The following is a 27,171-nucleotide window of genomic DNA, read 5'->3' on the forward strand; positions in this document are numbered from 1 at the left end:
AATGGAGGCAATGAAAGCTGAAATGATGAGAACAGGGCTATGAAGTTAGGGCAACACCTGAAAATCCTAGTGCTGGAAAAATACTTGGTTTTCATCTGAAGTTTTTGTTGTTCCTATCAACAGCTGGTCTGCCAAGTATCAAAGTCTCTTGCGCATGCATAAGCTTCAGAATGGTGATACTCAAACCTGAGTTTCTTGCCTGCATGTTTACTCTGAACAAGCCAAAATGATGTGAATTGTGATCACTTAGTGAAATCCCTGATGAGAATCAATATTCCTCAGAGAAACTAACTTTAACTGTTACATTGCAGTAGTCGTGTTTATACTATTAACTTCTTGTGAATATGAATACACTATATACATCAAGACCAAAAGTATTATTCTCCTTTGTGATTTAATCTGTATCCTCCTTTATTTGATCTCCCCTCTGCAGCTTACAGAAGACCAGTAAATTATGACTGAAAAAGTCTAGTTACTGTAGATTTCTTCTGTTATTGTATGTTTCGATTTGTTTTTAAATTGTCCCTTCAGTTAATAGACTAGTTATTTTCTTTTTTCTGGAGGCATTTTTGAAAGCATTTCCCTTTCCTTCTTTTTGGCTTCCAAAGCATATCATAAGAAGAAATTATATGCCATGGCTTTTAAAAATAAAATTAAGTAGAAATCCTTTACAAATATGGCATTAAAAAAAAAAAAAAAATCTCTGAAGTCTTCTTGAGACTTTTTCTGAAATATAAAGTAGCACATAAAACTTTACTGAATTGGGCTATTATTGTGAGTTCTGTTTGCTTCTGAATATGTTTTGGAGTGATGTTATCTCTTACCTTGTGTTTGTTTATATCTTTGATATCTTGCAGCCTTTCTGTGCAGTGTTATTCATTTAGAATTCCAGCTGCTTGGTATTTAAATGTCAAAGCCATAGTCATTGCCATTTCAACATTTTTGCCCTAAACAGAATCTGCAGATGCTCAACCACTGTATTTTTCTTATTCTTCACAGGCATTCAATCAATCCGATATAGAGCCAGAAAAGACTTCGCATTGTAACTTGCCTCTGCCCCCTCCTCCACCATTTTCAGGAATGAGCTGTGATGTTGTACCTTCATCTTCTAGCAGAGTCCCGGAGGATGTGGAGAAGGAGGATGAGTTTGGTTACAGCTGGAGTAAGTTTATCCGGTGTGATAATGTTTGAAAGATTCAATGGTGAAATAGCCCTGTAGCAGAAGACACGAGGGTTCCACCTTGAGCTACTTTGTTCTCATGTGCCTCATGGTTTGGGTGTTAAGTGTTGCTGTCAGGTTTCAGTTGTACTTGACCAGATGAACATGGCAGAAATAAAACTATTTTTTTTCTTCATTGCACTCTGATCTCTATTTTCTTCAATGATCCATATTCACTATTTCACATGTAGGACTGTTGAAAGAATTTCAAGTGTAGTCTAGGTAACTTTGATAGCTTCTGTTACCTCAAGTTGTAAGTGGAGAGAAGATTATTGCCTTTTTTGGTGTCTTTTTTTTTTAAGATAAGCTTTAATGTTTTCTGAAGGTAGAAGGAAAGCTAGGAAGTAGAAATACTGTTATAAATCATCTAAGGATTAGCTTAAAATAAAGTATGTTATACACTTAAAATTATCTTAACCAGTTTGGGATTGTTCAGTTAGACACTGCTCACTGGACACTGATCTTGATTCTCTCAGTGACTTGTGAAACTTTCTAATGTAAATCCAACCTCTGCTGCCCATACCTTTACATTTAGAAAAGATAATGCAGCGCTATGGAAATCTACCAGGGGAGCTACACATGATTGAGCTGGAAAAAGGAAGGACAGGCCTGGGACTTAGTCTTGCTGGTAACAAAGACCGATCCAGGATGAGTGTCTTTATAGTGGGAATTGATCCAAATGGAGCAGCTGGCAAAGATGGCAGGTTACAGATTGCAGATGAGCTACTAGAGGTGAGTTTTTGCAATTTTTACTGAAACTCAAACATACTGACTTAAAATGTACTGAAATATTATATGCTTGCTGCAGTATAGGTGTTCTTCAGTGGACTTTGAAACCTCCAAGTTATCTGAGTTGACATCACTATGCTATCAGATTTTCATTCTGGTGTATGCCAAATAGTGGCAGCTGGGACTTTTTTTTCCCTGGTTATAGTAGTACTAAGTAAAGGGGTGTGTGTATTTTAAATGAATAAAAATGCAAGATGACAGCAGTTTCAGGGTTATGGAGGTGTATGAAAGAGGAATGCATTGCAGACCATGGAAAATATTGAAGTCCTTTATTCTATCCATTTGTGGAGTGCTCCAGACTGTCTAATTACTTTTCTATGTACTGGAAGTGTGATAATATCAGAATATTTTTGTGTTGTGTGAAATATAAAATAGAGATTAAGCTGGAGAAACAGGAACAGGTCCATTTGTATCATAGACTTTTATCTCATGACATGTTCAGTCTGTTTTCTAGTGGCTTTGTGTAATTTCAAAACTTTAAGTGGAGGCATTTGAGGGTGCAGTGAGGAGATGATACAGGGAGGGAATGGGAAGGCTGGCAGTTGCAGACTAGGAGAGAAACTAAGGGATTTTTGGCACTGTGGACCTAGTCTTATGGAGGGGCCTGTGAGCTGCAGACCCCAGTGTTACCTGCTAGATAATTCTCTTGGATCAGTTAAAATCTGTTTTAAAAGCCTTGATGTTGTAGATGCTGACTGTCCTCAGAAGACATTGAAACACATCAGACTGAGTCTGCTCTCATTTGATTGCTTGCTTACTGTCCACACCATAAACCTACAAACTGATGCCAAGAGATTGTCTGAACTTCTTACAAGAGGAGACACCTGAGTTTGCTCATGTTCTCATGTAGCTGTCCATCAGCTGTGGTGGACCTGCCCCGTCCCCCAGCTGACAGCCTGACCATGGTTCTTCACAAACCCATGGCAAACACTGGAAGCAGTGCTGCATCTATCACTCACTGTTCACTGCTTCTCTGCTTCTGTTATAATAGTACTACCTCGGTGTGTGTTGCATTATTTTTCCCTTTGTGTAGGTCCAGGCTATCCTTTTCCAATCATTCAGTTTTCTTAGAGTGGATTTGTGCACTGCAGTTTTCCATTTCCAAGAACAAATGCAACTAATAAAATGTGAATAATGGCCTTAGGTTGCAAATTCATGCTCCAATCATATCTGAATCATAGGAGCTTCAAGGGGTTTCAGTGAGTCTGCTCTGCCAAATGAAGGTAATGATTGTCAGGTCAAATCTTCAGATTGCCTGGCTCAGACCTGAAATTCGATAAATAATAGCAATCTCATTGCTAGATAGAAGCGGTTCATTTATTTGCGTGGTTAGAATTTCCCATGGCCCTGCTTTACCAGCACATCAGTCATGAGGTGATCAGTGGCAAGCGGAAATAGATGATGTGCCAGGTCAACTCAGAAAATTACACTTTTAGCACTGTGACAGTGTTAGTCTGAAATCAAACTATAAGGTTTTACTCGAAGAAGGGAGTGAAAGCAGGACACAACATACTCTGTTATTGTAGTATGATTTCTGCTTTAGTGATGTAGGATAAGGGAGTTTTCTAAGGCTTAAAAATTAGTTTAAGTATAAAGGAACTAATATATTTTGAGAAGTAATTGCTACCTTCCTTTGTATAGATAAATGGACAAATACTCTATGGAAGAACTCATCAGAATGCTTCATCAATAATCAAGTGTGCACCATCTAAAGTAAAAATGATCTTTATCAGGTAAGTTCTAGTTAAAGGTTTGGCTAATAAGGTTTATTTTGAATCTTCTTAAGTTTTGCACAGTGATCTCTTTTAATTTTGGTAAGGTAGTTGTGATTTTGAACCCAGTTCTTAGTAGTTAAATTTGTCTTGAGTCTCTTGTTTAGATATTTGCATTGTGAGAGACAGATAAAAAGTAAAAGAAAGTGCTAGACTTGAACTTCTAAGAGTATGGTGCTGCATTCCTACATTCTTACTACATTCTTTAACTGAATCTATTGTAGAAATAAAGATGCAGTAAATCAGATGGCTGTTTGCCCTGCGAAGTCAGTAGAGGCTTCACAGTGTACTTCAGGGACACTTCAACATCAAGAGGTAAACTTTTTTTTTTCGCATTTGACTCAGATGCTAACATTGTTCTGGAAAGAGGAGTGCCCTGTCTTCTTAGGAAATGCTACAAAGAAAAAATAATGAAGGGAAGAACAAATGGGATTTCACTAAATCTACTAAATTTAGTACAGTTACGCTCAATTCTGTTTTACTTTATGTTCATCTAAACCACGGGAAATCTAACATTCCTGTAAATATAGCAGTTGAAATAAATCCAGAAGAGAATCAGACCCACTTTAAATGTTTGTGCACTACTTCATTTTGATGGAAAATGTTGAATATAGTGGCTCATAGTTACATTTTCATTTTCTATTAGATTGATATAAGTGCTGCAAACTCCGGTGTGTGTTCTGACTTGAGTTCTTGTAAAAACATCCAGTATGTGGAACTTCCTAAGGTATGTGCTGAAAATTCAGTTTAGATCAGCCACATTTGTATTCCCCAGTGTTCTTTTTTGTGATGGAGTCCCTCTTATGACAAACAAACTTTGTCCCATGCTTACTGTAAGTCGGAATAGAGATTTCTAGAGGTCTTCTCTTTCTATTTGTGAATGGATGTCAAGGCTTTCCTGATGACCGTCTTTGCAAATCTCATGAGTCTCTTCACCTAAGTTTGCCAATTGCTCTGTGTCTCTGAAAGAAGTCACTTCTTGTCCTATTTGCAAAACTTTTAGTAATGAGCTGCTGGTGGTGTCCTCAGGTAAAATTGTTGCCTTGGGTGTTCAAAGTAAATGAATTAGCAGATTATAAGCACCAGATTCCCCCAAACAACATACATGTTTAGCAGAAATTGTGCAGCTGGGAGAAAATGTCTAGGTGTTCTGTAACTATGAAGCTGCTAAATGAGGGTGGAAAAAATGCTGGTTCTGCCTGTTGACATGGAGAAGACAAGCTGCATTCAGTGGATGTAAGGATGGACACTTGCAGACTGTAGGTAAATTTTTCTCCTTGGAAGGCATCTAACCTTCCATTACTAGCCAGAAGAATAAGTTACAGATGATGGTGTCCAGATGATTTAGTTCTAGATGAAAGCATTAGGGAAATTTCACTCTGCCACAAACATTTAATGGTTAGTTGGAAAGAACATATATTATTCCATCCTCTGTGTATATTTTTTCTGTGTTTTCAAATGACTAATTTAAGCTATATCATGAAGTCTTATTTACCTCAGTTTGTATTTTCCAAGTATTTTGTTTCTTAGTCCTGTTTATGAATTTAACAACTGAATCACAATTGACCTTGTAAGTTTCAAAGAAGTGGATTTGAATTTGGAAGTTTCTCAGATTTATCTTGGTAGCCATTATGTTGTTTGTAGGTTTGCAAAGCCTATTTCAAGAGTTTATTAGTTTAAAACAAAGATATTGATGCACTGTGAACGCTCAGACTTTTGTTAATGTCTGAAGGCTTTACTGGTCTTTAGTAAATGTATTCCAACATTTTGATAAACACAGTACCTCACCACTTAAATATTTCTGTTTGCCTCAGGATCAAGGAGGTTTGGGCATTGCCATTAGTGAAGAAGACACAATTAATGGAGTAGTTATTAAGAGCTTAACAGATCATGGTGCAGCAGCAAAGGTGGGAGAACATTTAAAATCCAAATAAGGAATGAGAATGGTTCTTGGAGTAGCATCCAGAGCTCATATATTTTTTCTTCTATGTTGTTTCTAGGATGGACGAATCAAAGTTGGAGATCAGATCCTGGCGGTGGATGATGAAATTGTTGTGGGATATCCAGTAGAAAAGGTGCTTCTGAAGTATCAGCAACGTTAGAGAAATCACACCACTTAATGTAGGAGGTGATTGTGTCTTAAATAGACCAGTGTGGTTTTTATGACTACACTCTGACTTCATTTTCAAAGCTGGCTAAAAACCCAAAGATTTCGCAGGCGTATTCTGGATAAGGAAACTACTGCAGAATAAGCTAAAGCCTAAAATTAAACCTTAGCTGCTGTTTTACAGTAATGCAGTACATGATTCGTCTGCCTCTGTGCTACAAATGTGATTTTTTGTTTTCATGTGGTTCAGATCTGATGACTGAAAGGCACTTAGTTGTGAGATAAAAGCTATGAACTATCACTCAATAATGGCTCTTCATAACTACTCCACTTTAAAAGTATTAGAACTAGTAAAATTAATATATGTAAACTGACATCCATGAGTTGCATCAGTGGTAAATCAGGTCATAAATTGTGCTTATATATGGGGAGTGTCTCTAATAATGACCTCATTATATTCCAAGCCTGGCATTTAGCCCTTTGGAAGAAACTCTCTCTATTCCTAAGTAACAAGACATTTCTAACTTTGAGCTCTGCAAGCTCAGTTTGGCATCTGTAATGAATCAAGGAGGGCTTTTTACTAGCACATACTTTGCTACCAAGGAAAGTGAGTCCTTAGGCATGAGAATATCACTTTCTGTTTGTTAAAGGGCATTGGGAAAGCATGCACCTTATTCTTTGGTGTGCTGCAATCTCTGAAGCAGTAAATGAGTAAGAGAGAGTTGTCTGCAGAGAAGTAGGTAGGCTTTGGAAGAAGAGACAGAGAGATTGAATAAATAAGTTCTGAAAGTACTTCTAATTCTGCTGAAATGTGAAGTCTAAGGAGGATTTGGTGTCATCTCTGTGAGATGACAATTAATTTTGAATGTTCTTCAGTATCTCCTTAAACTAGATTTTGAATTGCTTGTGAGTGTCCTCTCCCTCACATAGTTCAGGTAATATTTTCAGGTTTTCCTTCCAGCTGAGCATCTGGTTAAGGACTTAGGATGGCAGTAGCACAATTATTTTAGTTAGTAGATGTTTTGACATTGACTTCTGTGGGATCAGAATTGGGCTTCACACAGGCATTAAAACGTAACACCAGTTTTCCACTTTTTCTAAGAATTGCTATAAACAGTATTTTGTCGAGAGAAGCCATCTAAATACTGACACATTCTCATCTGATATAGTTTGGCGAAGTTTCATGCAAGCTACTTGGTTAACATCAGCCAGGTCAGGCCCACAATTAACTCTGTTGCTGTTACTTACAAAAAACGTCAATATTTGTCCTGGTTCATTACCAAGAAAACCTGCAGGATTGTGACTTGTAGCTGCAGTTTGCAGAACAGTTCTTCTGCTTTATTTTTATTTTACAACCAAACAGTCTACTTACACTCTTCACCAGCTTTTCTCTTTGTTGTTCAGTTCATTAGCCTCCTGAAGACTCCCAAAACTATGGTGAGGCTTACAATCAGCTCAGCAGAGACGGATAGCCTTACTGCAGCACCAGTCCCTTCCAGCACTGCTCCAGCAGAGAGGAGGAATATGCAGCCACCAGCAACTGTCCCCTCTTCTAGCTCACCAGAACCAGAAGCAGTCAAAAGTAAGATTCTCCTTGTGTGTCTGTCTTCACTGAGGTTGTGACATAAAAAGGAAGACCCAGCTTGTAAACAAGTTTTCTCTTTATGTATGCATTCAGCTGTCTTCTGAGTTGTACTTTCTAGTAGTTTTAAATTACAGTTCCATCTAAATAAAGCAGTGAGGCTCCACACTAAAGACCTAACTCTTGCCTTCCCACCGACCTCTGTTGTAGAAGCAGGAGGATGGAGGAATTCCCTTCTCTCTCCAAAGGGCTGTGCAGCAGGTGCCTCTGGCATGGTTGTCTAGACCTAAGTGGGAAGCATTCCTTTAAATGAGGGAGAGAAGTAATCTTTCCTAGAAAGTCATCTTTCCTAGAACAGGGGAATGCTTGAGGTTGTCTTGCCATTTATTTACCTAAATTTAATGTTTTCAGTAGTGCCATGTAGGCAATTTTTGACCTGATATTGATGCAGCTATCTAGATGAGGTCAGCCTTGCATACCAAGACTCCTTTTCAGTTCTTCAGTTTATGTATTTCATGTACATTTTATGCCATCTGGACGTAATTATTATACTTAAACCTTGACTCCCCTTACTTAGCTCAAACTAAGCATGCACCATTGTTCATCATACACATGAAGAACTTGCATAACAGAACAGCAGAGTAACCTGTTTATTCTTGCACAGAAGCTTTACCCTTAAAAAAATCTTAATTGCCCTCTGGTTCCCTTCAGAGGCCAAGCCTCTTAGTCTTGAGGCTTGCTGCTCCTGCAGGATCTAATGCTCACACTATACCTAAGTATTTGTGTAAAATAAATTGATATTTCTGAATGGCCAAGTCCTCTGTTAGTTTCAGTGAAGCTTCATTTAATGAGTACCCTTTCCAAGTGCTTCTGAAGGATTTAGATGACTGGTTTTATTTTTTGGAAAAAATGTAATTTTCGTATTTCTTTAAAGCACAGGGGACATCAGTGAGAGAGATAATCTGAATGTCCCGGATCGTTCAATGGCTGATTCTTTCCTTTAGTTGCTACACAATATCCGCTTGTAGTATTTTTAGGTATTTTTTGTCTTTGAAGGATACAGAACTGACTAAAATACTGAAGCAAAGATCTGTTTGTGACATACCAGAGATACTGAATTTACAGATAAATTGCTACATAGGTGTCATGGAGGCACCCCAAAAGTCATTGTTAGGTGGACAGCAAGTTCCAAAACAGACTTAATTCTAGCTGGAAAAGTGTAGCAAATAAACCAATTAGAAACAGGTTTTATACAAGCATTTAGCACTCCGACAACATAAAATACAGGTTCGGATATCAGTTGAGGAGATTATTGGGTTACAATAACATAAGAATAATGAGGATATACAACATGCACGCATACAGTCACAAGAAACAAAACCAGAGGCCTCTTATTCAAGGGTATCCAGATGAAATAATCACTTGCCTGCATTAGGTAAGGGTTCCCACTTGCCTGTGTTAGACAAGGACTCATTCAAGGATATATCCAGCAGAGAAAAATAACCACTCACCAAATGAGGATGTGAGACACACTCAATTCCAGGAATTTTCCTTAGATGGCATCCCAGTCTAAGAGGAGGGCTCCAGTTCACAGAGTGCTGCTCTGAGAAGACCACTCAAAGAAAATCTTCAGTGGGGACCCTGTTTTATAGCCTGGTCAGATCTGGCTGTGGTCATTACCATATACTCCAAAAGCTTCTCTGCTTCCCTGGGCAGCTCCTTTGTTGAGGACCCTGTCTATTGACTGAGCGTCCCACACCTCCTGCCTCCCAGCTGGGTGGAGGTGAAGTCACCCTGCCCCTAGGTGGGGACGTTGTGACTTAGAGCACCATCCAAAGTGTATACATGGGGACAGGCACAGTCTGGCATTGATGGTGCTAAAGAGCCATTAATTGTCCCATTGAAGGCTCTGGATCTTAGAGGGATGTGAAGCTGTCACAGTAGAGATACCATATGTGTTTATGCTATAAGAATATACATATTTACACCACAAAACTTACTGTTTTCAAAAGCTGTGTCAGTGGCCAATTAAAAGTTTGACCAGTGTAAAAAGGTTATTTTTGAGGGCCAGTAAATATAATGATATGTATAAAACCTTTGACTTGACCATGGATTGCTGGACTTGTGAAATACCACTAAATTTGAATCATATATAACATTCTTTTTCCTGGTACAGATCTGAGTCTGAGACATTTAGTTAGATGGATCTTGACTTGACTCATCGCAAAAGTTCAAGGCCAACATCCTTGAGTGCATGTATTTAAAACATACTATGTACTCCATTTACCTCTGATCTACCTTGAATAGTTGATGGTATAGTTGTTTAAATAAAATTCTATCCTAAATAGAATCTTCTGTCTACAATAGCTTTATTTGGCTATCCAGACTGTGTGAGTGAATTTGATAGTACAAATTAAGCACAGCATGAGTGATATTTTATCAGTAAGCTCAAAACTGTGATCCAGGTACTCAATGATATAAAACCAGGACAACTGCGATTGAAACTACAGGGTAGCACTTGTCTGAGGGGAGAGTTGGCACCAGGTCAGCTGTTCAACTGTCACTGTAGAGCTGTCAATGGACTCTCAAAATGCTGTTTTAAATTCCATTTTCTAATATCAAGCCCTCTTATTGTAACCAGGATGTTTAATTGTTGTTTTAGATACAAGTAGATCTTCAACTCCAGCCATGTTAGCCTCTGACCCAGCTACTTGTCTCATCATTCCTGGATGTGAAACAACCATTGATATCTCCAAAGGACGTACTGGTCTTGGTCTGAGCATTGTTGGAGGAGCAGACACTTTGCTGGTTGGTTGACAAAATATGTGTGTCACTCAAGTGAAATAAAAACAATTAAATTAAAACGTTGGGTAGATGAGATTTTTCTCTTCATTTGTTCCTGTAGCATTTATAGAAAGATACCAAAAATACTAGTTCAGGGAAAAAAAAAAAAAAAGAAGCACTTTTAAAATTGAAAGTATAAATAAATGTCTTAAATATTTTTGTAATTTGTTCATCATACGTAGGCTGTTTTGTTTATCACTGATGAATTATAGTAAGAATTTTCAGTTGCTCTTGTTTCAAAGTATGGGTGTGTTCTTTCAAAATGCAATTTATTTTTGTTTTATATATCCACAGGGAGCAATCATTATCCATGAAGTATATGAAGAAGGAGCAGCATTTAAAGATGGGAGACTGTGGGCCGGAGATCAGATATTAGAGGTATGGTGGTTTCTTTGGTCACTTCTGTTGTCATCTGCTAGCTAGATGTCTTCTGTTTGTCTGCTGGAAAGTCCTGCAGACTTTATAATTGAATGCTTTCATTGCAGGTGAATGGGATTGACCTCAGGAATGCCACACACGATGAAGCAATAAATGTCCTCCGACAGACTCCCCAAAAAGTCCGTCTGACTGTGTACAGGGATGAGGCCCAGTACAAGGAGGAAGACATGTATGATGTACTCAATATAGAGCTCCAAAAGAAGCCTGGCAAAGGCCTTGGGCTGAGTATTGTTGGGAAAAGGTGTGAATGTACCTGGGCAGTCAGTGTCTGGGACTTGTTGGGCATGCTCATGTTTCTGTTGGGGTCTGGTGCTCAGATCTGTGGGCTTGAAGGCCATACATGTGATTTTGTGCCTAAGCTAGTTGACCATTCCTAGAGGAACTGGCCCAATGTTACTCAACAGAAAAATGAGACGATGTTCAGTGTGTTCCCAAAAGCAAGCCATGAAAATGGCTCTCAAACAATACTGTAATGCAAAATCCATGTCTGTATTTGCAGAAATGATACAGGGGTGTTTGTGTCAGACATCGTCAAAGGAGGCATAGCGGATACAGATGGGAGGTTGATGCAAGGAGACCAGATACTGACAGTGAATGGAGAAGATGTTCGAAATGCTAACCAGGAGGCTGTTGCAGCTTTGCTAAAGGTATTGGAAAAGAGAAAGTGGATAAAAGTGGAGAACTGAGATCCAGATTTTTTGAAAGCTTAATTTTTATTCAATCTGAGTTCATACTGTTATTGAGATGTCAGTAAGAATGAGCTGTGGATCCAGATTTAAGCTTCCTGAAGTCTAAAGCATTTCGATTTTGATACTTTGCCTGATGAAAGTGGGAGTAGTGGTGGTACAGTGCATCTTGTGTTTATAGGACAATAGAAGACCATTACGTAGAGCAACCTAAAACTTAATACTGTATTTTCTTCAGCAAACTGGTAACTGGGTAACTATCTCACATTTTTAGAAAGACACACAGAACTGACTTTAAATAATGGAGAATTCATCAGGGTAGTTGTGCCAAAAAGCAATTATTTTCACAGTTGATAATGTTAAATTCTTTTTTTGCTGTGTATGGCTAGTGTCACCTTACATCTGTTAAATACTATAATACATTTTCCAGTGACCACAGCTCTAGTATAAGAAATAGCTTTCTCACAAAGATAACTGAAGTAAACTCCTGTCTGTGGCTTTTGGAACCAGAATTTCTGTTCTCAATACATTTGATGCTTCTGATGTCCTCCCCCGATGTCCAAATCAGAATGAAGTCAGATATACAACATTTCCTGTGGTCTGGCAGGAAGTCCAGCTGGTCAGCCAGCTTGTCTGTTTTCCATCCAGGATTTTGAGACATTCCTGCTGCATGGTAAGGATTCCATTGAGTCAGCATTTTCCAGTGGAAAGCTTTTCCACTGGAAAAAATTTAACAGCCACTACTCATAACTGACTCTTGGATACATAGACATATGATCATACTTCTTTGTGCTCACATTCAAAGGTATATTTTTCTAGGTCTTGAAAAGTTCCTTGAGCTTTTTGCTTTTTTTTTTTTTTTGTTTGGGGAGGAGAAGGGGAGATTAGAAGGGGGAAGTAGGAGCACATTTTCTGTAGTTTTCAGCATGTGCCTGTGAGAATGCCAGAACAGGGTCTGTATTCTGGCAGTGAACTTAATAGTATACTCTTCTGGAGTAATCGTACTTTTCCACTCTTAACCTGATACCTCATTTTATTTCAGGTTAGTACATTTCTTCTTCATGTGCTGCACTTATACATCTCCTCTAAATTAAAACTCCATTTTATATGGAAGGTTGCTCTCATTGTGGCAAGCATTTTGGAGCCCAATTGATTCTTAGTTTGCATGTATCATTCATATATTTGTGTTTTAAATACTCCATCCCACTCGGTAGTACTTGCAATTAATTGTCCTAGCCCTGAGAAAAGATGCTTTTAAAATACTTCAGATACATTATTGTTAGTCATTCTGTTTTGTTCATGCAGTATGAATGGAGTAAAGCACGATCACTCACATGTAAGCAGTTACCTTATTTTAGTTCAGGTATCAGTTCTCTTTTCATTCATGAGAGTAAAATCTAGGAGCAAATTGTCTTGAATTGCCTGAAATGTATTATGCTGGAAAATTATTTATAATCTTTGGAATTTTTATTTTAAGTAGCATGAGACCCTTAGAATGTGTCATCAGGCTGAGAATCCCACCTGTTCTTAAAGTGTTTAAGTATCCATAAAACATGTGAAAAGCTGGTAATTTTTTCCCCTCATTTGACTTACGGATTTATTAAACGGGAGATTCCAGGGAGAGAGAGAAAGCTGTAATAAAACTAAATGTGAACTGATTTATTCACGAGTTGGAAAGTATTATCTCATGCTTTCACACATAGTAAGTTCAAAACTGATTTGTGGGTTTGCATTTTATGTGAGGATTTGGTAATTTTAGGTACATAGGTTACTTCCTTAATTTTCCATTTTGGACAAGAGTAGTCCATATGGCTTAATATGAGTCAATTCATAAAAGCAGGAAAGAATGTTTTTTCCGGAGGCCTGATGAAGTCTTTCCCAGGACACAGAGACATTATCTTTTTTTTTTTTTTTTTTTTTTTTTTTTTTTTTTTTTTTTTTTTAAAATAAAAAGCAATTTACTAGTAAATCTCTTCTAGTGTCAGCCCTAACAAAACAGCAACAGGATATGAGATATGGAAACCCTATTTGAATGGGTATGTCCTGTTGTTGGCTTCAATATATTGGTCGTTTTTCTTACTGTGAATTTTCTGACAAATACATGAACTTTTATCAGGATAATACAGATAAAGCATGATAAATAAAGGCAAATGTATGTCATAATAAGTTACTTGTATACAGGAGCTCATGCTAGCAGCTTCCCAGTGGAAGAAAGAAGAAAAACCAAAGTAGCCATGAAAATCAGAAATTTCTGTATTTGAACAGGTTGCAGATAGCTGGACTTCTTTTGGCACTACTTGTAATATTTCAGAAGTCCAGTTTTCTTAATGTTAATTGGGATAATAACTTACGTATCTCTTTCTAAAATCTGCCTAACGTCTTGATTTCACAATATTTGATTGCAGGGTGAATTTTCTTTGAATACATGCATTTTATACAGACATGTAAATACTTAAGACTATAAGGAAAAGCTTAAAGAGCAATGGGAGGATTTTTCAGTGTGCAAACAGTCTGTATCACCTGTCTTCCTGTTGGGAGTCAGCTGCAGAGAGGTCACTTAAACTACAGATAGAGGTTTGGAAAACCTCTTGTCCAAAATTTCTTTAGTTATATTGGTATGGACCCAAAGTAATAGATAATTTCAAGAGCAGGGTGGAGATGACTGACTGCTAGTTTAAATACCACATTCTTCGTCATATGAACAGAAATAATGATTAATACCTTGAGGTGTTACACTGTTTTTAGTGCTTATTGTGAAAACATTCCATTTCACTATTCCTTGAAAAATACCATCTTGAAAATATAATTTAACATTACATTTGAGAAGACAAAACTACTCCCTGTTAGATGAAATGTAACTGAATTAGCCTTCTTGTGTAATTTTCACATCTGTATTGTAATACTGGTTAATCCAGAAAGTACCTTGCTCAGTACTGAATATCCTGGTCTACTTGGTTTATGTGGCTCTGATCCTGCCATGAGCTCTGTCTGCTCAGAGCTCATCACAGGGTTGTTAGCCTGTTATTTTCCCCTCTGTCCATATTTTTTTCTTCTTTCACCATCTAATAAGTGTCTTAAATATTGTCATAGGCTTTAATGTTGTAGATAGAAGAGATGTCTTATAAATGACTGGTTCTTTAGTGTTCTTTAGGTACGGTAAGACTAGAGGTCGGAAGAATAAAAGCTGGTTCATTCCACTCTGAGAGGAGAACATCACAGAGCAGCCAGGTGTGTAACTGTAAAATTATTTAGTTTGGATGAAATAACATGCAGTTAAATAATGAAAGCTAATAAAAAGAGTTGTTTTTTTATAATAACAATGATTTTCCACATACCTGCTCCAACATGAAGAAAAGTAGGAGTTTTTATGTACTTTGCAGCTTTTTGGTAACCATTTTATGTGTTCACTTTAGCATATTTTATCTGTTAAAGACATGATCCAGACAAAAATGTATTCCAGAAATGGCTTTGCTGTGTTGCCTAGTTGTTTTTTTATGGCTTCAGGCTGGGAAGCAGAGCTCTGATTCTCACTGATACCAGAAGAACTTGGAGCAGACTTTAAATCTTTCTGTTACTTTAGGGGCACTTGGCATGCCATGAAGTATTGTTTGAGTAAACTTAGTGAATTTCTCTGCTCCTTACATATTCTTACCGTAATCTCAGTCATCAGAAACAGGAAACTTGCACCCTTGCCATCAGGCTTCTGTCAAGTTTAGTCGTTTTGTAGTTGGTCGAATGGTGGAGTACTACAAACTGGCATCAGTTTCTGTATTTGAATGCATCCCTCATGTGGCAGCAACTCACATAATGGTTCTCTCTAGTAGGAGCTATATTTCTGAAAGCTCACAAGTTGCCTTGGAACTTTCTCTGGTTATAAACTGGATATGCAGATCATCAAGTACCAAAGATAGTTTTAAGACAAATAATTAAACAGTTTCAAGTGAGACGGTTAAGACTGGATAAGGCTGAAATGTTAGGCTGTCTTCAAAATGGATAATGCCAAACAAGATGAAAACCTACAGGCTCTGAGTGGTCTTAATATAAACTGTTAAGTAAGAAGAAGCTGACAGTGCTGAATGTTTTGAAGAGTCTTTAGCAATAAATGAATTACTCTCACCAGGAGCCATGTTGTTCCTTGAGATACCCCTGCAGGTATAGTGAAAATCTGGTAATTGTGCAGGTGAAGCTGAGTAGAGAGTCTCATCTTGGTTTTGGCTGATGGATTGGGTGAACATGAGGGTACATCAGGATGTATAACAATCTGTCTTTTATATTCTGTCCCGATCTTGGTAATCATGGCTGACTTTTGCACCAGAAGATCTCTTTGAGGTGATAGAAGGTGCAAGTATAAGGACATAGTCTGGCCCTCAAAAAATAAAAAAAGCCTGGCACTTGAAAGCAATGCATGGGGTTGTAGAGGTGCAATCTCTTGTTGGTATAATGATGTTTCAAACAAGTAGCCCTCTAGACTGGCCAAGAAATATGTGTAGGTTCACTGTATCAGCTTTAACTGTGCACAGAAAAAGTACAAGACAGCAAAATCCACTGAAGAAAGTGGGTTACAGTTTTACTTTTATCAATTGGGTGTCTGAAGCTGCTTGTCTAATCCCAGTCTAATGCTGTATTTAGGTCAGTGAAGGAAGTGGCAGTCTGTCATCATTCAGTATCCCAGTTTCTGGGTCCAGTGCACCTGAGGTCTTTGAAAGTACTCTGAAGAAGAATACCAGTAAGATTTCTTTGGTACTTTTATACAAGTGAGCTGGTAGCTGAGATCTTTCACTTTCTCTGAAATGTTGTCATTATGTGCTGTAGTCCTCAGTTATTAAAACGCTGCAGAACTGGTTGTTGTGCAGTACCTCTTATCTATCTGTGAATTTCTTTTTATAAAAGGAGCTAACACCTTGTTATACCAGCAGTTTAGAGGTTGAGAATCTAAGTTGAGCCATGATTTTCTTCTTAATCTAAATATATCTTCAGTCAAGCTGTCTCATTCACAGAAATTGAGATACTGTGTGGTTAAATAAGAACAGATGTTGGAATAGCTGTCTCATGTTCAAATTTAGAACTAAGTTACTTTCTGACAAATGTATTGCTAACAAAGAGTATTTTTTTTTCTATTATATTTGAGCATGCTTAGCAATGTTATTCCAGAAGTTATTTAAATGGAGAGAATGAAGGACTTTTTCACCTATTCTAGAAGTATTGCAATCCTATTAATGTAATGACAGCCACATTCAAATTCTACTTAAAGCATATGTCTAAAACCAGCAGGAAGTTAGAATCATCATAGCAGTTTATCTAACTTTAATAGAAGAGTTTCCTAGTAATACTAGTTTAACATTTTTTAAATTCATTTCACAGCAGCTTCTGAAATACAGGGACTAAGAACAGTTGAAATAAAAAAGGTAAGTTACAGCATGAAGTAGTATTTATCAGGAACAGGTTTTGTAGTTGTTGTCAATAGATGTGTTCACAGAGAGGAAGTAATCTGGCCCTGGTAATCATTTTGAGAGAGGAACTGATGTGGCAATAGCTAATTAATTGACCTGTCTTTTCAGGTCAAGACTCCATTGCCTATATTTTTATGTAAAATCAATGTAATTTTTGCTATGACATTTTGTGACCTGTTTTAAGAGCAAAAGAAGGATTAGTGAGAGATAATGGGACCTAGCTTTACTGTTATCAGACTGAGTTAAATCCAGGCTGTGTTCTAGTGAAGTCAAGGGAACTGTACCGAAGTTGCAAGCCCATTGTTTTGTATTTCGTATTTTTCTTCGTATATATTTTTAAAGGATAGGCTCTCACATGACAGCTGCCAGGTTTCCAGCTGTGAAATTCAATTAGCTTCCTTATTTACAAGAGCATGAGATCTCAGTCACAGGCTGCTTCTGATTGTCCAAAGTATTGTTTAGCTTTATGTGACATGTAGTTCACTTGATTACATGGGTTGTAGTTATCCATTCTGTTTGTAGAGTAGAATCTGCAAATACCAGTTTACAATAGCAGTTTTTGCAGTTAGGCAGTAGGCTGTTGTACAGCAGTGAACAGCTAGTTTTGTTCTTCAAAAACAGGACACTAGGGGGAGTGTGAAGATTAATTCTGGTCTTTGGGAGGTTCATAATAGGAGATTAATGTAGACAATATTGAGGACAAGCAATCCCATCTGTTCTGTTTTCCTTGCCCGGACTTTCTATGCTGACATTAAGGGTCTGACACTGAATTCTGTGAGTATTTAGTTTGGTTAAGATAAAACATAGAACTAAGTCATCAAATTGTCACGTACCAGTGATAGGAAGAAACATATGTTGTTCTCTCTGGGATTTCCTGAAATGGTGCATAGTGTATTAACTTAAAAAATGGCTAGAGACATCGGGATTCTGATTTTCATAAGATAGAGGCTTTAGTATTTTTTTGAGATAAGCCTACAATTCTCTGTGTGTGCTTTTCTTTCCAGAAAAATCTAATTTTTTTTCATGACAATAACAGGGTCCTGCCGATTCACTAGGAGTGAGCATTGCTGGAGGTGTAGGAAGTCCTCTTGGAGATGTTCCTATATTTATTGCCATGATGCATCCAAATGGAGTAGCAGCTCAGACTCAGAAACTCAGAGTAAGTTAATTGTTAAGAAAGTTGTAAAGTTTGCATGGGTAATGCACAGCAATTACTGTAGGCAGGTAATAAATTAAGAGTTTAATGATACAGTCAGAAGTGCTTCTGGCTGTGACAAGAATTTTCACTATTTGGATTGATGAAACAGTAACTCAAATTAGTAACTTGGTAAAAGGTAATTGCTGAAATATACTAACTGTGGAAAGGAAATCCTAAAGAAACCTTGGATCCTAGAGGGAACCATTCTGTGAAAACTAAAGGTAGAGAGAGTGGTTCAGAGTGATGAATTCTGTAAGTGAGCCCATCTGATGAGTGTGGTTGTTCCTGCAACTCTGTGTATACGGTCTGTTTTATCTCTCATGTTTTCTATGCTTATCTGTGGGAGTTCTTATCTGATCAAGCACTTAGATGGCTACTGTATCTAGTCTGTACCAGAGACGGTTGAATTTGACTTGTACTCTTTGGAAAACAGACAGTTTTATTTCAGGACGAATTCCAACATACAATCTCTGGTGATAATCTACTACCTCAGCCTGTCTGTCTTCAGGTGACATGCAAAATGCACCTTATTTTTCACATGTTCTGTATTTCTAGAGTGTTAGGATCAATTCTGTAAAGCATCAGTACTTTTTACACTGAATACACTAAACCGGTGTAATTTGCTGATTGTGATATTGAATTTTCTACCTTTGTATGGGGTCATTATATAGTTCAAAGATTATTTGCCTTCAAGAGAAAATGTACTGTGAAGAGTTGCTAATGTCTTTCTTCCTGCCCTATATCACTGATAAAATCTGGCTAAATGCAAGTACAGGGTTTTGCTGTTGACAAGGGAATCTATGTAACTAAATTTTTTCTTAGTTAGATTTTCTACATTTTCTTCTGCAGGTTGGGGACAGGATTGTTAGCATCTGTGGAACATCTACTGAGGGCATGACTCACTCTCAAGCTGTTAGTCTCTTAAAAAATGCTTCAGGCACTATTGAATTGCAGGTAAAAAATATTCAGTGACATTTGGAATATTTTCTAAATTCTATTTTGCCAGGTACTACAATGAATTGTTTTAGTGTCAGCATTCTCGTTTTACTGGTTTGTGAACTCTGTTCCTAGGTTGTAGCTGGAGGAGAAGTAAGTGTCGTGACTGGTCAGCAGCAGGATCCACCTACGTCCAGTCTTTCGTTTGCGGGACTGACTTCAACCAGCATTTTTCAGGATGATTTAGGGTCAGTAACTATAGAATATACAACCTTTTTAGCCTGTTTATTTGGGTGAAACTCAAGCTAAAAAATTAACAAGTTTTAGAAAATCATGGATTAATTGTTTGACTTAATAGTAACATACACATGTGGTATACATGGGACCTGTAGGTCCTCTTCTGCATTTTGCATGATGTGATTTGCTGTGCTGCTTTATTTTGCCCCTCTGTAAGAGTTATGATGTGATTTGATTTCTTCTCTGTAAATACAGTCTCCTTTATTTCACTGAGCCTTGGTAGCCGGGATTAATTGATACACCCAAAATATTTTTTCTCAGACCTAAATAGCAAGGCCCTTTCCACAGAGGGACCTGTGTTTCCATGATGTGCTTTCTAGCACTGTGCAGTCAGGAGCATCAAACTTTTCTGGTATACAAGGTATACTGTTTCTGGTTTACTGCAAGGTACTTCTATGTAAACAAGTTTTGCCTAAAACTCTGTCATAGATCAGAGGCATTTCTCTTCTAGCAACAGGGAAAGAGAGAATGTGGCTCTTTAGCCACACAGATCTATTTCAAAAGATAGAACTTCAAAATTTCTTGAAGTCAAAGTATATGTGGGTAAATATAAATGCTCTGTATAAATGCATACATACAAATGCAGAGTCATGTATTAGAGGAGAAGAGAAACAATTAAACCTTACAACATAAACTCTTGGGGCTAATTTTAGACTTTTTTTAGGAGATACAATGGGCTACAGGATTTTTAACGTAGATGTTTATTATGGAGATTCGTGGTACTGTTTTTGCATATCTGGTTCACTATTAAGCAGTTTTAGTGGGACACGGCAGCCGTAACTATGCCCTGAGCTGGATGCAAGAGGCGTTTGAAATAGCTACCTTTGAGTAATAACTAGGGCATTAGACAGTTATGGTGTTTTACATGAACCAAAATAGCCAGTTCGTGATAATAAAAACATTTGTAGTTACAGTGGAAAGGGAAATGTATTGCTTAGCTTGAAAGGAAAAACATTTTGTGTTGAATATTCTATTTGTTAAATCATAAGTTCAGAAAACATCACAATACTCAGTTTTCCTTTTCTTAGACCTCCTCAGTACAAGACCATTACTCTGGATAGAGGACCAGATGGCTTGGGCTTTAGTATTGTGGGTGGTTATGGCAGTCCCCATGGAGACTTACCCATTTATGTGAAGACGGTGTTTGCAAAAGTAAGTGTAAATTTGTTCAGTCAATCCATTTATTAATTACTTCACAGCAGCTACTACCTTAAAACGTGAGTTTGAAGCCAAAGGATTGTTACAGTTTATCGCAGTTTCTGTGATGCAGGTGCTGGTCAAAATGTACTTGCGGGATTCAAAGGCTATAGTCCTAGGAAAATTCAGAATTTCCAAATGCATGTGACTCTGCATATACACATTTCATAACTGAAATTGTGCACATACTTAGAAAAACAACACCTTTGGCATATGTTTAGAGTGACTTTTCTTCAGGTAGTAGAACAGACTTTTTTTATCTGTTGTGACTAAGAGACTGAAAGGTAGACCAAGATAAAATAATTGACCTCAGGCTGGACCTTTGGGGAAGTTCAGGTACTGACCTGGGTTTGATAGTTTGCACTGCCCTAGGAAATAACCTTGAGTCAGAAAAAATTGAAATCAATAATCCCAGACTTTTCTGGTAAATAAAAGTACAGAGCTGGGTTTTGATTTCTGAATTTCTTACACCAGTTGCTGAAAACGTCTTCAGATCTTGAAAATCTTACTTCTGTGATAGCAGAGTTTAAATGTTATACTAGCTGAACACGCAGGGTTAAGGGATTATAAAAACTCGTAGATCTGATTTCTGGATAGTGTGAAACTTAGGGCAGGGCATACTGCAGCACTAGCAGGCTATACTACAATTTACTGTAATTGAATCATTGAAAATTAAAAAAAAAATTGAGGGTTTTTGTGCACTGAACCCATCTTAGGCTGTAAGGACAGCGTGACAAGGAGAGAAAGAAATGTCTGCATTAAATGTTGTATCGTTTCAGGGTGCGGCAGCAGAAGATGGACGCCTGAAGAGAGGGGATCAGATCATTGCTGTGAATGGGCAGAGTTTAGAAGGGGTGACCCATGAGGAAGCAGTTGCTATTCTGAAAAGGACAAAAGGAACAGTCACTTTGACTGTTTTGTCATGAACTGGCTGCCCAAGGGGTTAGGGTCAACAGGACTATATTATTTACATTCAGCATAGCAAAGAGAATGGGAATGTTTATATAGCCTTTTTGCTCTTACAGCTTCACAGGTTTGTGTTACAACACTGAAGAAAAGTAACATTTAAACATATTTTTGTGTACAATATTAGTACTTCTCTTACTGTCAAACCACTGGGATGGAGTTATATCAGCTGTGGAAAGACATGGATATTTTTGCTATTAGTATTATAATGGATGCTGTAAGCAACCAAAAAAACGGAATGTTTGCATTAATAACCACACAACAAAACTGGAGTGTTTTGCTAAGAGCCTTTGAATATTTGAAGTATGCTGGAAAAATGATAAAATCACCAAGTCAACAAGGGGGTGGCATGGACAGCAGTACTCAGAAGAGAGAAATAAGGCTATTGAAAAAAGTACAAACAAAGTATGGAATTTTAGGAAAAGAAGGAAAAGTATGTAACCAGGAGAAGATGATTAATGGACTTAGATGGCTGTATTTTTTCACAGTGCCCAAGTAGAAGGAGCTGGGAGGGTGACTGGTGTGAGTTTCTTTGTCTGTTTGTGTTTTTAAATTTTATAAGTCATGATGTATAAAAAAAAACAAACTAACAACTGTGCTTTAGTTTGGCTTTTTGTTTGGTTGTTTTTGTGGTTTTGTTTTGTTTTTTTCCTGTGTTTGGGTTTGTTTTGTTTTGTTTTATTTTGTTTTTCCTGTGTGTATGTTTTGTTGTTCTTGTTGTTTTAGGCAGGGGGATGTATGTGTTTGTTTTGAAAGGAGAGGAGTTGTGCTCAGGGCTAAAAAATCCATTTGCTATTGGAAACTGCTCCTGGTGAATGAGAGTGCCCAGCAACTGCAGTATTAGAAGAACTAGACTTTTATAATAGTAGTGTTTTCTAGCCTATATGGGTGTGAAATCAACCTTCCCAATATGAAATGTGTGTAAGTGAAGGTTGTCCTCTGCCAACATGCAAGATTGACTGCAGGCTCTGTGCTGATGTTTCTGCAAGCTGCTTGAATCAGAGATGCGAACAAACTGCTCAGGGCAGGTTTACTTAGCTGCAGAGACTTTTGGATATTGGTAAAGCTGAGGTGGAGGATGTGATGTTATGGTGTTGCTGGCGTTATTAGTAGCAGCGAAAGCAGAGTCCTCCTTGGAGTGAGGAGGCCTAAAACCAGGAGTTGGGGGTGGGTAAAAAGCTGAAAATCCCTCCCAATGGAGGAGAGCAGTGAGACAGCAGTGAAGGTCTTCCCACATCAGCATTGAGCAGAAGAGGAGATTGGAGGGCTTCAAACATTGTTTTGGGGATATTAATTTTAGAGGCACAAATACAAGACAGTGTCTACTAAGTACAATGCAATCATTGAGCTGTTCTTTGGGCAGCAGTGTGGTCAGTAGATTTACCAGCATCCTCAGTTTCCTAAGCTGGGTTTCTAACTAAATCTTTAGCCAGAAACCACACTCACTGAAACCCTTGGCTGATTGTAGGCTGACTTTGCCTCTGCTCCTGCAAACTGGCTGTTAGGAATCTGGCAGATAGAGCACACTTTGCCTGTGGTTTACCTTCCTGCAGAAAAAATTCACCAAGTCTTTTAAGAGAGAAAGATACCTAGCTAACTAGCATGCTAATTAGCAACAAGACCTTTTGTGTTAATTAGCAAAAATAAATTGTAGCAAGAAGGCCACCATGTTAGTTGTCACTTAAGAGAAATCTGAACTGAAAATGCTGGCAATGATCAGGCTATTATTTGGGGATAATACAAAAGACTAGCTTTTGTTTTAGAGGGACACAAAAACCAGTATTAGGAATGCCTGTGAATTAGTATTAAAAATTGATAGCTAGGTCTAAGTGTAATAACTTAAAAAATGCGTTTTGTCTCTTTATTCTAGAAGTTACACTGTGATAGGATAAGATGAAAGAAAACAGGTGGTACTGTTACTGATGCTGTTGTTACTCAATTGCTATTCTGTACTCATTCCTTGGTTAGCGTGAAAAATGCCTACAGTAGAGTATGTAAAGTCACTTTGCATAGTATCTATATTTGTAACAGAAGTAGTGTACAGATATTTTGTTACTACTGTGTTGGAAGATTTAAGTGAATAAATTTCAAACTGTCATGTTAAAGAAATAAAGTTGCAGGTGTGTCTCTGGTTGCTTTACAACTGCATGTTTGCATTATTCATACTGTTTTGAAAGGTTTATTCAAAAAAATCTGGAGTAATAAAAAAAGGCATTACTTTTTGTATGAAACTTAAAGTATCTGCTAAAAATTGCTTTTATTTGATTTTAAGATTTTATCTTCTCTTGCAAACTCTTAGCAAATCCATGAGACAGATACCAAAACTCTCTGGGAGTTAATACAAAGCTGCTGTGCTTTTTTGAAGCAGACAGCATTAATCATTGTTCAGTCTTTTTAAAAAGCATTCCTTCGGACATGGGACTTGCTATGATGGATCAAAACAGTGAGCCACAAGGCCTGTGACTGTGCTTTGAGCTGTGACCCACACTGCTGCTTCGGAGCACAGGGTCTTCCCCAGCCCCCTTCTGGCAAACCTGTTGTGTGACCACAGCTTAGTGCTGCCATGCACTGGGTCATGAGGTGAAATAAACTTGGCAGGCTTAGAATGTTTGGTTTTCTTTGGCATTTGGTATTCAACTCAAATTCCATATCACAGAGGTTAGTCCTGTAAGATGCTACGTACCATGGCCCCAGTTCTACCAACTATTCGATTTTTGGTTACATTTTTTCCATGTGGCTGTATTAACTATGGGACTTGATAGGGTAGGAGCTGGGTGGCCTGGCATCTTAATGGCTCCAGCCCATTCTCTTTTCAGGTATCCAGCCCTTTCTTTTAACTCTGCTTACCTCTTAGATAATCTTAGAGTGGTATTAATGAAAGAGACTTTCTGTAATGGTGGGTTTGGGGAAAGGACAGCTGGCTTGTCAGGATGAACGTAGTTCATTCCTTGTCAGCAAGCAGGTATCATTGGTATGACTTCTTTCCTGCTCGTTCCTTTGCTGGATTTTATTTCTGGGTTAGCTTTACGTAAGCAATGGTCCTGGTAATTCTCAGTTTGGAGTGTGCTTGAAATTTAGTAGCGTTTGAGGATCCCCTTGCCTTCCATCTGTCCAGCCTATTTTATAAGGAAAAAAAAAAAAAGTTGTTGTCTTTGTTCTTAAGTGGCAAAAAGATGTTTTACTGACAGAGACTTACAGGTAATGTAGATGAACTTTGTACTTTTAATAATGTGTTACAAAGAAAGCTTTTTCTCAAAGTGAGAGTGACATTGGAAGCATTGGAAGGAGGCTGGTGGTGGTTTCCCACACAAATCATTTTCTTGCTTTTTAAAAACAAATTATTTGAAGCATCTGAAATATTCATGTGTATGGAGCACTTCTGTATTAGACACCGCTTGAAACTACTACTAAGAGATAAAAATCTTCACTTTCCTTACAAATGCTTTTAAAACTGTGAACACTTGTCCTTAGCACATTCAACACCTGCGGTGTATATACAAGCTATTTTTATTTCATTTTGAATTGTAGATTGTGCATCTTCCTCAAAAGCTGTGTAGATCTTTCTTTTAATGCAGGGTTACATGTTAACTTGTGAAGGCGTGCCACCAATGTTCAGCAAAATGCGAACAGTGTCATAGAATCATGGAATAGTTTGGGACTGGAAAGGACCTTCAGAGGTCATCTAGTCCAACCCCCTGCAATGAGCAGGGACATCTTCAACAAGATCAGGCTGCTCAGAGTCCCATCCAGCCTGGCCTTGAATGTCTCCAGGGATGGGGCATCTGCCACCTCTCTGGGCAACCTGTGCCGGTGTTTTCCCACCCTCAATTTTTTCCTCATGTCTAGTCTGAATCTCCCCTTTTAGTTTAAAACTGTTACCCCATGTCCTATCACAACAGGCCATACAGAAAAGTCTGTCCTCATCTTTCTTATAGGCCCATTTTAGACCCTGAATAGACACCATAAGGTCTCCCTGAAGCCTTCTCCAGGCTGAACAACCCCAACTCTCTCAGCCTGTCTTCGCGGGAGAGGTCCTACATCCCTATCATCATGGCCTGGGCTGCAAGCTCACATTGCCAGCTCATGTCCAGCTTTTCATACACCAGTAACCCCACGTCCTCGGCAGGACTGCTTTTAATCCCTTCATCCTCAGGCCTGTACTGATAACGGGGGGTTGCCCTGACCCAGGTGCAGGACCTTGCACTTGGCCTTGTTGAACCTCGTGAATTTCACATGGGCCCACTTCTCGAGCTTGTCCAGGTCCCTCTGGATTGCATCCTGTCCCTCAGTCATGTAAACTGCACCTCTCAGCTTGGTGTCATCCACAAATTTTCTAAGGGTGCAATTGATCACACTGTCTGTGTCATTGATGAAGATATTAAACAATACTGGTCCCATTGTGGACCCCCATGGGACACCACTTGTCACCAGTGTCCATCCAGACATCGTGCCATTGACTGCTACTCTCTGGGTGACATGATCCAGCCAGTTCCTCATTCAGCCAAACAGTCCACACATCAAATCCATACCTCACCAATTTAAAGAGAAGAGTGTTGTGGGGAACCATGTCAAAGGCTTTACAGAAGTCCAGATAGACAATATTGCTAGCCTTTTGTCCGCCTTTGTAGTTCCTCTTAACTAATAAACCACCAAGGGCGAGTCCTGCCTGACCAGCCTGATAACCTTCTACACTGGAGGAACTACTTTCTGATCAGTCTCTGCCTTCAGATAGGTAGTCTAAATATAACCATCAAATAAAGGGAGTGTTTGAATCACGTACAATAAATCTTATCGGTGCTCTTAGCTGAGTGCGCTACACTGAATACTTTAAATGCTTGCAGTTGGATGTCCAGTTTACCCACAGACAGACAAAGCAAAGGTTTTTTGTCAAGATGGGAGGCTTTGAAGTTGTCAGCGGTTGTTAATGTGTTCTGATGTTTCAGTCTTTGGTGGTTTATTAGTTAAGATTACAGTTTATTAAGTGTAGTCTAGTGTAGTTAAGAGTGCACTTTGAGCAAGACAGGCATTGTGGCTAAAAAGGAGTGTTACTCATTAGTATTTCTGTGGGATGTGGAATAACTTGTTGAGACTCTCAGCACTGGTCAACCACAGAGAATTACAGTTTGGACTGTTTTCATAGCGTGTATTTATGCATTCTCACTGTTCATAACCGCAGAAGAATGCACGGTACCAGGACTGGGAGGACTGAGACCCCACGGTACATTTTCAGGATGCTTTGTCAGGTTTCCACTACAGCACACCAGACAGAAACAAGGGAGCCTGCGTTTCTTGTTGGGCACTTTGCCTGACCACTTAGGCTGAGGCACATTAAAGGCCTTTGCTGGCTATAACTTGCAGGTACCTTCTCATCACAGGGTTGCCATAGCCACCTCATCCAGCACTTCATAGTTTCACATTATTGGGGACTTCACAAAAAGCAATGGGAGCAGCATTGTGGGTAGTTAATATGAAATTAATTTTTCTCTGTGTTGGGAAATCTTTGACTGAAACTGTAAAAAACACACACATTTTGATTTGAAAAAAGTTATTCATGACTCAGTGTTAGATGTGGATATGTCTAATGGGAGTATAAAGGTCAACGTTGCAGATGAGTTTTATAAATATCCATATAATCCTAATGGTTAAAGCCATAAATGCATACTGGAAAGTTTTGTTTGTGACAGGAACCA

At 38.3% G+C, this 27,171-nt stretch overlaps 1 protein-coding gene across 1 annotated transcript in view; it reads left to right on the top strand.

The window, feature by feature from the left end:
• Positions 1-21,441, top strand: part of MPDZ (multiple PDZ domain crumbs cell polarity complex component) — a gene marked incomplete at both ends in the record, with an annotated part of 85,217 nt that extends 63,776 nt beyond the window's left edge. Inside the window, 20 exons of the mRNA XM_080362500.1 lie at positions 1,000-1,162; positions 1,755-1,951; positions 3,650-3,741; positions 4,005-4,095; positions 4,427-4,507; positions 5,595-5,687; positions 5,781-5,855; positions 7,292-7,469; positions 10,132-10,277; positions 10,608-10,691; positions 10,799-10,992; positions 11,251-11,398; positions 14,579-14,665; positions 16,067-16,163; positions 16,799-16,842; positions 17,924-18,046; positions 18,935-19,039; positions 19,157-19,269; positions 20,347-20,470; positions 21,295-21,441. Of these exons, the coding sequence (XP_080218626.1) occupies positions 1,000-1,162; positions 1,755-1,951; positions 3,650-3,741; positions 4,005-4,095; positions 4,427-4,507; positions 5,595-5,687; positions 5,781-5,855; positions 7,292-7,469; positions 10,132-10,277; positions 10,608-10,691; positions 10,799-10,992; positions 11,251-11,398; positions 14,579-14,665; positions 16,067-16,163; positions 16,799-16,842; positions 17,924-18,046; positions 18,935-19,039; positions 19,157-19,269; positions 20,347-20,470; positions 21,295-21,441 (2,382 nt within the window). The remainder of the gene's footprint in view (positions 1-999; positions 1,163-1,754; positions 1,952-3,649; positions 3,742-4,004; positions 4,096-4,426; positions 4,508-5,594; positions 5,688-5,780; positions 5,856-7,291; positions 7,470-10,131; positions 10,278-10,607; positions 10,692-10,798; positions 10,993-11,250; positions 11,399-14,578; positions 14,666-16,066; positions 16,164-16,798; positions 16,843-17,923; positions 18,047-18,934; positions 19,040-19,156; positions 19,270-20,346; positions 20,471-21,294) is intronic.
• Positions 21,442-27,171: the final 5,730 nt, after the last annotated feature.

This window comes from Nesoenas mayeri (assembly GCF_963082525.1).
Source record: "Nesoenas mayeri genome assembly, chromosome: Z".
Taxonomy (NCBI): domain Eukaryota; kingdom Metazoa; phylum Chordata; class Aves; order Columbiformes; family Columbidae; genus Nesoenas; species Nesoenas mayeri.